General features: G+C 40.0%; 1 protein-coding gene across 1 annotated transcript in view; it reads left to right on the top strand.

Moving 5' to 3' along the window:
* Nucleotides 1-493: 493 nt before the first annotated feature.
* The window catches only part of rasa3 (RAS p21 protein activator 3), a 41170-nt gene continuing 26330 nt past the window's right edge, over nt 494-15333 (top strand). Inside the window, exons 1-2 of the mRNA XM_079665502.1 lie at nt 494-509; nt 4369-4711. Of these exons, the coding sequence (XP_079521628.1) occupies nt 4657-4711 (55 nt within the window). The 5' untranslated portion in view covers nt 494-509; nt 4369-4656. The remainder of the gene's footprint in view (nt 510-4368; nt 4712-15333) is intronic.

The raw sequence follows: 15333 nt of genomic DNA, 5'->3' as shown, positions 1-15333 counted from the left end.
ATTTGAGATTATCACATAAACATCAGTTTACATGTATTGTCTGGGGCTCAACCCTTTCCCAGTTCACCTTCTTTCTCAGGTCGGCTTCAGCACATGCGTTTGCACCCTACTTTTCTTACATTGTCTAAACTACAGGTCACTTCAGACTCTAAATTTGAACTAAATCCAACATAAAATGTTGTATGTTTTTATCTTTTTGTTCTCCATTTTTAATCAGAAACTATGGTAGATAAAAAAAATGTTGTGTTTAGATAAATGTTAAGACCCCTGCTTTAGCTGAAAGGATTTATATTTGAATGTGTTGCTCATTAGCTTTTCTGTAACCCCACTACAAGCCTACAGCATGATTTCTGCTTTTCATCTGTTTATTTTCTACAGATGCAGTGTTGAGAATGAAGGAAGGAATAACCAACTCAGAAATAACAAGTTTGATCAACATGGAGGTTCTGCTTATGTTGTTTATATAAAGTGGTTTGATGTCCTTTCCACAAATCACAGGCATTCTTAAGGTGTTATTCATATACTATTCATGGAGATTTTCTCTTGTTTTTTTCCCAGAAAGTCTGTATTAACTTTGAACATGTCAATTGCCATCTGTTCAACTTGATACCATCTATCCCTCTCACATATATCCATACACAAAGTAGGTTGTGTGTGTGTGTGTGTGTGTGTGTGTGTGTGTGTGTGTGTGTGTGTGTGTGTGTGTGTGTGTGTGTGTGTGTGTGTGTGTGTGTGTGTGTGTGTGTGTGTGTGTGTGTGTGTGTGTGTGTGTGTGTGTGTGTGTGTGTGTGTGTGTGTGTGTGTGTGTGTGTGTGTGTGTGTGTGCCATGGTTGTTGTAAGTGTGCAGTTATTTTAAGTGTGCCAACGCCCCCAGACGCTGCTTTTGTGGCGGCTAGCTTATGCATAATGAAACAACAGTGAGCATCCTTACACTAATCTGCTTAGAGTCAGCATCTGCCTCATCTTCCTCTTTCTGTTATTGGATCTACATTCCCACACACACACACACACACACACACACACACACACACACACACACACACACACACACACACACACACACACACACACACACACATACTGTATGCAGGCACTTGTACAGACACTGTTTGATGCCAAGCTTATACTTGGACACATATTTTTATATCTTAGTAACATTTTTGTGCTTAAGCTTAGTTAGACCTCTGAGGTTTGAGGGCCTTTTTCTTATAACATTAACACTTGCACACACATACAGTTACACACACAGGCTTGTGGTTTACCACAGGGCGTAGCCACTTTAGCTAAACTGAAATAAGTGTACGTCATAAACGTCTTTACAGCATTATTTCCCTATGTGATGCTGTGCATGCAGCTACAAAAACTGTATTATTATCCTTCCCCTATTTTTACTTGCTGATAGGATACTACTTTGGTTGGTATGTCATGATAGTGGCAACCCTTGACTCTTGCATTGTAGTCTTATATTACAGCAATTTGACTGGTGTTACATCTGTACATGCAAATTGATATAACTTACTGGGATAACAACTTTATGTCAAGTAAAATCCCAAATCGCCCTCCCATCTCCCCTAAAGCTGCACAAACATGCAGCTGACAGGATGTGGCCAACATAAAGGACCTACATTATTGCTGTTTTCTGCAGTTTTCCAATGTCATGAGAGGTTATACAGCTAGCTAATACCATGGTTATTACCTAGCCAAACAGTTTTAGTGGAGATAGTCAAAGGCACAACAAATGTGTTGCAAAATGTGACACTGATATGCACGCACAGGCAAGAAATGCACATTTAGTCAGTAGTGGTAAAGACTCAGATGCTACTTTCATGTAACATGTAATCAAAATACAATACACAAATAAAACATGCTTATTAAAATAACTTAAAAGCTGGTCGAGGTGGAACTAATTTTAAGTATTTACAGTTCAGTTCAGTGCAGTGGCTCCCAAACTAAGGGTCAGGCCCCTCCAGCATCACTATGAGATAAAGAGAACAAAACATAGTTCTGCTTGACAAATCTGTATTCAATTTTGAACATTTCTCAAATTATTATTTTGTTTGTGAAGTATTTCATAACTTTAGACATTGAATCAAACCATGTGAAACGTTTAGACTGGAATCTAAACGTGAAAAAAAAGCAGAAAAGTGGTCAAAAGCCATAAAAAGATTAGGAAAAACTTGATTGAACCACTGAACAAGTACCTCAACATTTTACATTGCATTTAGCAGTTAGTTACATCTCACCACTGGATCCACTTCCTACTAGTGCATTCAGTTTGCTTTAGTGCATACCAGGATTGTTCGTGTATGTCAATTCTCCCCTTGCTGACGGTAGCAATGAGACATATAGCCTAATTAGATTTAGAGCTGTTCTAAAGGAGTCACAGCTAATCCCAGCAAAAATACTGCAGCTAACCGTTGATATTGGTAGTAAGACTCTCCGACTGTGCTTTTAGTCCCACATCTCTGCTGTGTTGGGCTCGGAGTCCTCCCGACCAGAGTCAGGCTATTCTGAGGAATGTGGTCATGGTGATCCCAGAGGCGTGGCCCAATAGGCTCAACTGTGGGCTGATGATGACCATGTGTATTTCACCTGAATGGATGTTAAACTTTCCAGACATCCCTCCCACACATCAAGCCAGCACCTTGTCTGTTCATCCATCTGTTCAATTTGGCTCAAGATCTGCGTCAACAGGAAAACAGGGACGCATTCATTATTTACAGGTTATCGCTGTCTTGTTTGGTGACTGCCAGTGCCTTTAATTAAGAACATGTCTCCATTGTCCCTATGAATATCTTGTTTGCATTTGCTCACTTTTGTCTGACACAAGTAGCTATAGTTTGATAACAGTTTTGAGGTCATGGTTAAGATATTTTAATTATATCTGTGAAAAGAGACAGCCCCAATCTTCTTATCCTGGTGGCATTTGACTATTCAAGAAGGGATTGATCCTGAACTTCAGATGATGTTAATCTGCGTGTTTGAGTATGATTCCTCCCATGAGTCAGTATTGATGTACACTGTTATGGAGGAAATGTGTGCTGTCTTAAAAGCAGAGCCCATCACTTAAATCTTAATGGCAAGCTGTCATTTAGCAGTGAGGGACTTTCTTTTTGCTTTTTGCATCTCACACGTCACTTAAGGCCATGTTAGCCTATATAATAAAATTACCCTGACCCAACCTAAATTAACATTTTACTGAATTAAACATTTAGGTTTATTCATTTAAGGTTCCACACAATGTCCAGAGATGGCCTCACTTCTTGAAATGAAAGTGAGGCTAATCCTTAGTCATTTACGGCACGTAAAGCTCAGATCATTGGAACAGTAATAGAATATTTACTCCACAGAAATACCAGTCTAAAGCTGTTTTGTTGCTTTTTGAATCTGCAGTTTATTTGATGTAGAAACAATCTGGCGATATCCAGTAAAGTTAGGCCCAATGCTGCTGCATGTGGGGCCCATGGAGGGGGAGAGACACTGAACAGCCACTGATGGTGCTTTGCCAGTTCTCAGAGAAGAGAGGTATAAATAAAATGCTTCGAGTATTATACGAGTATGATCATCTAGCTCTGCCAGGAGCTACAATTATATATTTTATATAATTCAACATTATGAGCTAGTTCTTGTCAATTCAGAGTCTAGCCATTCTCATGATGTTGTAAACCAGTTTGAGGGATGATTGATCCCATCATGACAACATAAATACATGTCTGTTGGTTGTTGTCTGTGTCACCTATGTGATGTGTATGTTAGATGATGCCAAAGTAGCAACATGTGAAGATTGCTTGCAAACACATTGCTCTGGTTATTAAGTGAGGAGATTCACTTTTAACTTAAGGGTAAACCACACTGTGGTACTTTGGAGCTAGACAAGGCATCCTGTTTCCAGAAACTAGCTGCAATAGTTGTGAGACAGGATTGTCCTTAATCGATCCCTGGGATATTACCACCATGAGTAATCCTGTCAGAGTATATTTTTACAATGGGAATATTTCTGATAACTGGTGTGCAATATCAAACCTTGGATTTGGACCAGTTTATATTTTAGCATTATAAATATTTTTAGATGTGCACCTTACTGATATGTCATTTGTTGTTTTCTCACTTTTTCCTACTTTGCACTGCAACTGAGAATGTTTCTTGTGATTTTTTGTGGATATTGTTTAAAGAGAAACTTCGCTTATTTAGTGGTGGAATGTGCAAATGAGCAATGTTCGATTTCCAAAATGGTAAAATGCATCTGCAACCTTTTTTGTTAATTTCCACAATATGTGTTTTTGTATCTTTTACAAGTCATGTTAGCAGAGTGGGCGGGACTTGGACTGTCTCCAGTTTCCCCATTGACACTTCCTTTCTTGTGTTAGTGGCACAGATTCAGCACGGATTACCCTCCATACCCATGTGTGGGCGGTGTTGTGTGGAGCCACACCCCCACTGGCGTTGCTGCTGCTGCTGAGGATCTGAGTTGAGTCTGCCCGCTTGTTCACCAGCAGCAGCCTGCAGAAGCAGCGATTGGGACCGGCGTGTGATCGCTGCCCGGCGAGCATAGATGTGCAAAACCCCTGGATTATCTGCGCGCTGGAGCCATTACCGACCACCGTGGAGGACTGCCTTTATCTAACCGTCAAAAGGGAAAGAGCCTCGGGGACAGTATGGCGGTAGAAGAAGAAGGTCTCCGGGTTTTCCAGAGCGTTAAAATAAAAATAGGTAAGAAAAGAGAAATCCCTACCCCCAGTCTGAGCGTCTCAATGGATGGCTCAATGCTAACGGGCCGGGCAGACAGTGAGGGCTGGAGGCTGGACAGATCTGTCCTGTTCCTGCTGCCATTGTAATTCAAATCACACGCGTTCCTCTCACGCTGTTAACCGCAAACTGTAAACATGAAAAGGGAAAACAAAACGGGTGATAAGAGCTTGTGTAAATGTGGCAGCTGGCAGGAGAATCGTGTGTTAGAGGTATGGCAAACATAGAGACTTGGACTGCTGGCTGATAATAATGCTGTGCGACATAAAGGCTCCACAGCTGCACATACCCAGATGCGTTTTGGGGACACTTCAAATCAAATAAACCTTTATTATACCTTAGTTTTAGCCCCCCATTCATGTTATTGCAAACTATTTTTTTTTTCTGGCCTCAACCTCCAAACATGCAGCTTTATGCTTAACTGTCTAGCTATTGATTGTTAGCCCAGATTTCTATTTTTAGATATAGCTGGTCTCCAGTGAGCTGCCACTGGTTTGTGGGAGACATGTGGTGCATGCATATCTTGTGAATGGAGCTATGAGGCGGTGTGCTGAAAGACAAAAATGGTCATGTCAGTAAAAAATGTGTGTATCAAATGGATTACAAGACACATTTATAACTATTCTAATACCTTATTATTATTTTATAATAATAACAATATTCTTCAAACAGAAGAGAAAAGCCCCCCTCTACCGTACTTTTAAGACACTCTTGACTTGAGGTTATGGTTACACAGCTTATTTTCCAACATTTGGTCAATTTATTTGGTGACTTCAAATAACAGGTCTAACTAACAGTCAAATATTCAAAAACATTTAGTGATTATTTCAGAGCTGGGATCAAATAATTTGTTGTTGAAAAAGTATTTAAATGATAGATTGAGGATCATAATGATTTTTCTGTCAATCAACAAATTCATTACTTGATCATCTGTTTCAGCTGCATTCATAGTAGGCCTAAGTGTTTATTTGGTCCGAAATTATTTAAAAGGCCACACTCGATAACATTTGATATTTCTTTAATCCTATAATATTCAAAACAAACAATAACTTATTTTGTCTGCTTTGATCTGTTGTCTTGGGTCAACATGGGACTTTGTTAACGTCTGCTGTATTTTCTCTGACATCTGGCAGGCCATTCACTCTGCCTGTGCTGTCCCACTTTGTTTTGACTACAAACAGAACAGACAATAGGGATGGGCAGAGAAAACAAAAACACACATACAAGCTGAGTGAGGATACCAGCTAGCGTCAGACAAAAAACCTTTTACAGTTGATCGGCTGTATTTTTAAGCTCCTTACCTTCTGTTAAAACTGTCTGTAAACAGCTGGTGGGAGAACCACCCTGACTCGAGTTTATGACATAGTTGAGCCATGGTGAGTTGATATGCTCAGATCTGCAGCTACACGTGTCATTTGATATCACAAAGGCCTTGTTGGATTGCACTTTCTGAATGAAATTACAATCTTCCAGCAGCGGTCAGTTCCTGTGAACACACACACACACACACACACACACACACACACACACACACACACACACACACACACACACACACACACACACACACACATACACATACACATACACATACACATACACATACACATACACATACACATACACACACACACACACAGTGCTGTCGGGATGAAGTACCTAGTCTTTTCTTAAGTAAAGGTGGCAATACCAAACTGTGAAGCACTCAGTTACAAGTAAAATACAGGTTTTTTAAATGTTAGTTTAGTAGGATTCCAGAAGTATCACAACAGAAAATGTACTTTTATGTCAAAGGTCAAGGGATGTAGAATTTGTTTTCTTCTGTAAGTTACCAAACTAATTAATTTGTATTTATAAATAATGCATCAATGTGTAAATAGCATTTTTGCCATCTTTTTAAATCATCAATTTAAAGCTACTTCTACTTACTAACTAGATTAACAACAATTATTAAATCGAAAAATAAAATATAGTTTAAAAAAATGTCAAGCAAAAATGCAAAAATAAATAGCTTTTTCAGCCTCTTACGTAGGAGTATCTGCATTTTTATCCTATTATTGTAAATGTAATATATGTTGGTCTTGGACTGTAAGTCGGACAAAACTAGATAGTTGAAGACATTATCCTGAACTGCTTTTATCAATCTTCTGACATGTTATAGACTAGTCATTAGATGAATGACAAAACAAATTATTGACATTTATCGATAATGAAAGAAACGGTAATTGCATTAATAGAAATACATGTAGAGCCCTCAATGAAAAAGTTAGAGCATTATAAAGAGTCTTAAAAAGTGCGTTAAATGGAAATACCTAAGAAAAAGACAATACAAATACAGTAGTTTGGTAAATGTACTGCGTTCCACTCCTTCGCCAGAAAAATGACATTATGTTACCAAGAAAAAAAGTTTACAAGCTTTGTAAATATGTCCGGACTTGTTCTTTAGAGTTAACCGATGAATAACATTTATGTTGTCGTCACTTCCAAGCCTGGACTCGAGTCTCCTCAGTTCTTCTGAAACGTCGTACAGTGCTGACAGCACTAGTTACCTAGCAGCAGTAATACTCGCTGTCAGTCCCATCCCCACGGCACTCTGCTCCTGCTAATGTCTGTGTAACGCTGGCATCACATTGTTTTCATTACAGTCCTCTGGCTGATGAATCAGAGCTTAAAACCTGCCAGATATTAGTAGAAGAGACACAGAGATAGAGATATTTATTATTGTTGTGCTCCAGAAGGGGATGACTCTCCTCGGTTTCCTGGAGGAACAAACGATCATCGGAAACCGAACAGGGCTACTGGGCCCGAGTCCGTTCTGTCTGGCAAACACAGGAAACAGGAAACTACCCCCAATTCACTTCCTGATTGGCTGGATTAGACTACAAAAGAATTGTGTTTTTTCCTGCATGGCAACAAGCTAATGCAAAGCAGATGTATGGAGACACAGAGTGAGGGACAGAGGTGGCGTCTCTCTTGCAGGGGCAGGCTGTCCTTCATCTGTCAGCGTCTGGGTCTCTGTCAGTGCTAAAACAGAGGGGGGGGGGGGGGGGGTCTCAGTGGCACAGCTGGAATTGGGAGTTTGCACTAATTAACAGCAACATATGTGCATTTGACTTCTCTGTCAACGCTAGAAACACCATTTGACAAACCTTGGGTGGAGTGAAAAAGACATCAAACAATTTACAGTATTGGTTTCAATATGTAAAAAACGAATAACTTCAAAGGGGAACTTGGTCCATTTTCAATACCCATATATGTTATTTCAATTATCTAAGACGGTCCAAAAAGTAAGTGAATGTGAACAGATTTTTCAAAAGCCAAAAAGTAGAAAACTAATTTGTGATATCACCAAGTATAAAGTCTGGAACAGCTCCATAATGAATTGGGAAATGTGTTTATAGATGACATTAAGACAGTTTTAGCCTTTGGAAATGACATATTGGAATCTTTCATTTTAGTGGTGTTCCCCTTTAACATCTTAAAAAACACTGCCAGTATAGTTCAGTGAGTTGCGGTACATGATGAAACAAATGATTGTCGGTGCATTTGCTGTTTGCTGTTTGCTGTTTAATCCCAGGTTAAAGGTTTTAGAGTAACAAGAGTTCAACGAGTGCCAGGTAGCAGGTGTTGTGTCAGTCAGAGGATAAGTTATTGGATTGGCCTGAGAGTAGATCTCCATTCTACATGGCATCAGGTCTCTTCTTAAGCTACTCAACATGCACTGCTGAGGTCTTATAGTGTTGCCGCAGCACTGTGCTGTACAAATAGGAGAGTCGTTTTCGATGAAGTGAACCACACAGTGGAAGAAACACTACATGACATAGTGTGTGTAGAGACGACGTGTTGTAGCTAAAGAAACAGGATTGGGCGACTGAATTCGGTGGCTTGGGCTGGATGGCTCGCTCGGGTCCGGGCGAGGCTGAGGGAAAAGTCTACAGTGACAGAGCTACCCCCCCTCCTTCCTTTGACAGCTGGCCAACAGAGGTTCCCAAACTCCCTCCTGTCCAGAGTAAAGAGGAGACATGGAGCAACAGGGAGAGGGAGGGGAGGAACGTTTTGTGTGTCGGGGACTCCCGCTCTTTTTTGGATTATGGGTTGATTTGGATTAAGGCAAATAACAAGCATAATATATATACAGTATATGTATATATTGCATTCCAACCCTCATGTGTTCATATGGGCTTGTACAGTATGTATACATGTCTCAAGTTCTCAATTTTGTCCTAGAAGGCCGCTCTCTGGGAAGTTGTTTGCTGTAAACATGAGTGTTGACTGTTGAGACGAATACTGTGTTTCGGGTACAGCAGCTCTCAAATCACACAGTACCAGGAATACAGGAAGTAATGCTGTAGACCCAGCATGCAGGGTCAGCGGGGTAAATAAAGGGTTGCTGCCCGCTCCTTCAGTATGTCCTTCACTTGCCCTGAAGTTGACGCAATCCCTCTTGCAACGACCTCTACTTGCTGACAAAGAAATTAGCATGAAACATTCACCATGCTGCGAAAGAGAGAGAAGTGTCAGAAGAAAGTTACTGTATTGTTTCCAAGTAAAATGTCTGTAATGTCTGCAACAAATGTTTCCACACACGGAATGAATCAGACATTGCAACAGTGTGACTACTCTCCTCTGGCAGTATATGTCAGCTTGCCACATACAGGGATTTACAAACAACCTGTTCTGCCTTTCCTGTGCATACAAAAGATTTCATATCTTCTCGGCATTGTGTGTGTCAAGCCTGTTTGTGTAGGGGAGAGTTGTTCCAATTCCACAGCTTTATTTTGGTTCCCAGAAGTTTAAAAATACAAACAGAGTATTCTGATAATTCTGTAAATGTTTGAGGAGGCTGGAGGGAATTTCGAGGTTTAACGGACCAGAACACAAGGCCATGTAAAGTAGTGAACCCATCTTCTTGTACCTCTAACTCCATCATGACACCACACTGGTCTGAAAGATTACACTCACATCCTGAATACCAGGTTTCTGACGCTGATATCTGACATGCGAGCAGACCACAGAGCTTTCTCCAAGCTGTGTTACTTCACGGCATATGCCCCTTTGTTAGCATGTTTTTGTATTTTTGTTTCTCTCAAGTTTTCCATAGAGACTAACTGATCTGTTTGAACATTAGCTCTAGGACGCGCTAGATGGAGAGGGAGTTTGATCAGTAACTGAACGCTGGTTAATTACAGAGACCGTGGCGTTCAGCACACTCAGTCTTTGAACACCATTTTCTTCTAACTATGTTCCTCATGCTGCTCAACTACTTCAGCACAGCTGGTGTTCGATTTTTGTCAAGCAGTATTGCTTCCAAAGTGTAGTTTGACACAGTGGGAACAGCAGTAGGTGCTGCTATGACCAGCTTATAAACCAAACCAGCTGATACGTAGGAGAAATGCAACTATTGGCGCTCACACTAAAGCTGCTGCCTCACCATTTTTACAACTTTTTACTATATTGTGTGCAATTTATATTTATTCAATCCAGAATACATTACTAAAAATAATAGTCAAGAAAGTCTTCACACAGTCTTCACACAAAAAAATATGGTATTACCTGGTCCTGCGGTTACCCTCCTAAGGGCTCTAAAGCTCTTCCTCAAGTTGGGTCTTTAAGCCTAAAGCTGTTTTTGGCAAAACTGTGATTGTCAGAAACAAATTTGGATTAACAATTGTTGAGTGGTTAAGAACATCATTCCACATTGGTTTACAATGCCAATATCTGACATCCCTTCAGATGACATCAAAACTGACCACAGAGAACTGAACTTTTAAAGCCTTCAAGTGGAAAAGGGTTTGTTACTGAAAAGAAAACAGGTGTAGTGGAAATATAAGGGTGATAGCAGGTTTTCATTGATAATGGGTTTTGGTTAATTATAGGGCATTCAAAGTGAATTTGGCTGCCACATTTTTGTTTTACAGTTTTCATGTTCATACTCAGGTTACAAGTGCTAACCTCGAATTAATAGAGTTAATTACAAAAAACAGTTGTTCCTTAGGCCACCCTTATTGAAGACTAAGGAACTTTTTTTAAACGTTCCTCAAATTGAGGAAAACCATTTTTAAACTTGTGATGTCATCTCTATTTAAAGTCTCTGGACCAAGCCGGCGACCACGTCGAAAACACTGCTGCCTTTTTCACTAGGAAGTAAACCAAAAGTGGAAACTTTGGTTATTGTTGGTCCAAACATGCAAGTGCAAGCATGCTAAATACGGTTTTCAGACTTCACATTTCCATTGTTACTAATGGCTCCAAGACTTACTTTGACAAAACAAACTCATGTGGCCATTACGCCAAAATTAAACACAATTTAAAGCATCATGGGAAGTTTAAGATTAAGGGTTTTTGGAACTTGGGCCACTTGTTGTTTTAACGATTATTGTTTGAATCGGTTTCTCCCAAGTGCCCTAACTTTTTAAAAGTGCAATACTAAATCACAAGAGAAACCCTTTACATTTACTTTGGGATCTGCATATTGTTGTTGAATGTTGCTGTCATTTTGTGATATTTTGAAGAATAATTGCGTAAGAAATGAGCTGAATACGAAATGAAATGCAAGTTGCAGCCCTTATTTGATTGAGTGATAAGGAATATCTCGCTGTGGGATCTATCTGATGCGGTGAATATATGCTGGGTGTGTGTAGTGTTCTTATGTTACGTCACTTTCAGAAAGACAGTAATGTCTTTCTGAAAGACTCTACCATCAAAGGAACTGAGTAATAACTGGCATAATAAATTGTCCTCTTACAAGTATCAGGTTTGCTTTCCATTCTCACAGTGACACACACACACGCACGCACGCACGCACGCACGCACGCACGCACGCATGCACGCACACACACACACACACACACACACACACACACACACACACACACACACACACACACACACACACACACACACACACACACACACACACACACACACACACACACACACACACACACACACACACACACACACACACACACAGGGGTAACTGGGTTGTTCACTGCTTTTAAACTACATCTTGTATCCAGTTGAAATTCCTTTCTCCTCATCTCATTTCCTGTTGTAGCTTTCTCCGAAGCCAACCACTCTCAAGTTTTCTATCTGACTGACTTCTCTCTCTCTCTCTCTCTCTCTCTCTCCCGCCCTCTCTCACTCTGCAGTCTTCCTCCCCTCTCACCCTTTATTGAGTACACTGCTTGTATTTTTCTCACTAACCACCCCCCTCCCTCCTTCCTTCCCTAAAGCCTGTGTTTCCCAGGCCTGCTAGTCAAGCTCTTAGCCACTGAACGCATTCACGCCTGTGTATCCTTGAATGTGTTCATGTCAGAAGAGATTAGAATAACTAGTGGAGTGGTGCTTCTGAAACTGTACACACAAGGTTGGCGAATTGGAAACTAGTCAACAGAGGAGGAAGAGAAACAAAGCTTCACATTCACTGCGTCCATTGTGTGTTCAATCACTCTGGTTCCCTCACTTCTCTTTCCTCTGCAGGAATGAAGTGTGGAGTCAACATTTTTGATGCTATCCCATTCAATGTTGCCCCCTTTGGTTTTTTCTGTGATTCTCTGCAGCTCTGCTCAACACCCCCATGTTTTGCATGCGCACCACCCCAGCAGACACACACACAGAGACACACACACAGACACACAGACATGGCAGTAGAGTTTTTGCACCGTTTCTTTTTGCTCAGATACTAGGGAAACATATTCTCCAAGGGCAGCTGCATTGATGTTTGATGAAAAGAGAAAACTGCTGTTATTGTTGTTGTTGTTTATTTTTCTGCTTATTTTGAATCTTAAGGGGAGATAAACACACCCTCTGGAAAAAACAGAGAGAGTTAGAGAGGGAGAGATGAAAAAAAGGGGAAGCAACCATAAATAGAGGAAAGTGAAATCAGGTTGAAGCTAATTTGGAAAACGAAACGAAAAGGGCAATTCATCACGAGCACTAGAGGAAAAATCTAAAAGAAAAGGGGGGGTTTTATGCAAAAATGGAAAGAAGAAAACGGCAGAACATGGACCACTATGAAAGAAAGTTAGAGAAAGATAGACATGCTGAGACAGAGGATTACACGCTCTGGTTTCATAATAAAGTCTTTAATCTAATGTATTGAATGGCAGGTTACTGGAGAGGCTTATCGTTTCTTTTGTAATAGACTCGCTCTCACTCTCCATTGAACATCCTAACATGCAAAACGTGTTTACTCAACCATGACTGTTGTAGTAAACTTCCCGCAAAATGACAAACTTTGCTGCACATCAACTCTTCCAGGTGTCCTTTACCCCCTAAACAGGAAGCGTTACGATATCTCTGTATCTGTGGTATTGACTAGTGGTGTTGCATCTTATTAGTCATATAACTACAGATTGCAGTGCTAGTCAGAATGAACTCATAATTGCACGATATCAAAGTTGGAAAAACAGTTGTGAAAGGGATTGCGGTTTGAAATTGTTTTGTCTGCTTGTTGGCTGTCTTGCTGGGAGTTAGATGGCTGTTTGATATCAGTTTTTTAATTACTGACTTTATCCGTCAGTTTATACACTGATGCCAACTGACAACATCTGGTCTGTAACCCTAGGAGGTTGCACTTGGATCCACCTACGCAGCAAACTTTTCACCTGCATTACAATACATCAATTAAACAGTGAGCAAATTGACAACATCTAGATGTTCATTGTGATGGATTACTTATCTCTGGCAAGTCTCAAGTCTCTGCAAGTTGATTTGATGTCATATAGGCTTGAGTAGAAACCTCTGGCTGCTGGAAAAACACAAAGAAATCCACACATCAATCTAAGAAAGGTTGGAAAAAGGTCAGCAGCAGTAATATACAAATGATACAGTTGAATAAGATATGCCAAACTGCTTGAACTGTCCTTAGATTTGGAATAGTACGTAAGATGATGCTTAAAATATATAAATTGTGTGTTTTTGGCTTTCCAGTTGCTGCAATTTTGACACAGAGATTTAAGTTGATGCTGTGAGTTGAGTCTTTAAACACACACAAAAACAAACACACACACTGCTGAGAAAGCTGTGGTAATCCCATGATGTTTTGATTACTAGGAGTGCTTGGATGCTGCAAACTATCAGAGAGACCTCAGGTCATGAGTGAGAGCTGGAGGAAAACTGAGATTGGAGAACAGTCTGGAGCAGGAGAGGTGAAAGAAGAGGATTACAGGAGGAAGATAACATTAACAATAGGAGTATGGGAGGATAGGAGGAGACAGGAGGGAGATGTAATAACAATACGAGGTGACGGGATAAAGAAGGAGATATGAGAGCGATGCGTCATCTCTCACACGTAAACACAGACAGCGTAGGTCAGATTCTGAAACAACATATCAAAGCAGTGGAGCACGTGTTGTGTCTTACAGCTCAGGTGTCTTTCTGATTTATGAATGAATGTTGTTATTGTAAAATAGTTGTGTAATGCTCCCCGCTCTGTATGAATCAGCCTCCAGAGATGCAGCCATACCACTGTGTTGTGTTACCAACCCCACAGAGAGACACTTAATCACCTCGGTTATTCTCTTCAGGTTTTATTTATCCTCTGTGTAGTTATGGACCAAAGGTAGAGATGAACCAACTACTTTTGTCCCCGGCCATTTATCACTCTTATTGCCAATCTAACTTATGTTTTTGACAAAGAAGTAAACAACAACACATTGAGCTAAATAGATACTCCTGACATTGTTTCGACAAATCCTATGAAATTAACCACATGTGATTTCCAAAAATACAACGTGTCATTGCATGTTAGTGTGTACTTCATGACTAGTGTGATTGCTCACATCCTTTTTCTTCCTCCTGCTTTGCATTATTTCAACACCGACTCTTATTCTCAAGTATTAAATGGATTGTTTGATAAGATTGAGTTCTCGTGAAATCCTAAACCTTAGTTTGTAGAGCTGAATGGATGCAATGTTCAGTATGTCCTTACATTACATTTATAATATATACAATTTTGAGGTGACAGAAAACATAAGTTTGACTAATTGTCGGACTCGGTCACTACATCTTGTTTAGAAGCTTTACTACTATGCTATATATAGTATAGTTGAAGAACTAGTTACCTTGTGTAACAACATAAACCTTTTTCTTTGAAAAAACTCTAGAAATCCTTATTGGCAGTTTTTTGTGTGCAATATAAGTTTTAGATTTTCACTTTATTTCTTACTGTTTTATTCTAAAGCGCTTGTTACCAAAGTGACGGTTATATTCCAACATAAATACAAGGAGTCAACAAATGACATTTCTCTTAAACCTCACCTTTTAAGGCCTTTAAACATTCTTATAATAAAACTATTTGAGAAGGAAAAAACACAAATAGACCTTGTTTATTCTGTATTGGGTCAAATCCAAAAATGTTGGCATCCACTGTAGGATCACATTTAAAAGAGAACGTTTCAGCTTGCAAACAGCAGCACTCTGCCGCAGACGCATGCTGACATTGTGAAGAAGTTGCTCCTTTAAGGCCAGAAATAACAGTGAGATGTAGGCTGAATGGCAGCATCAGATTCACGTACAGATAATGGAGCTAACAATGACAACGTTGCACTAATACACGTGTAACTATAGACCGCAGAGTCCTG

The sequence above is a fragment of the Notothenia rossii genome (genome assembly GCF_949606895.1).
Source record: "Notothenia rossii genome assembly, chromosome: 2".
Taxonomy (NCBI): Eukaryota; Metazoa; Chordata; class Actinopteri; order Perciformes; family Nototheniidae; genus Notothenia; species Notothenia rossii.
This window is presented reverse-complemented; position numbering and strand designations above follow the sequence as displayed.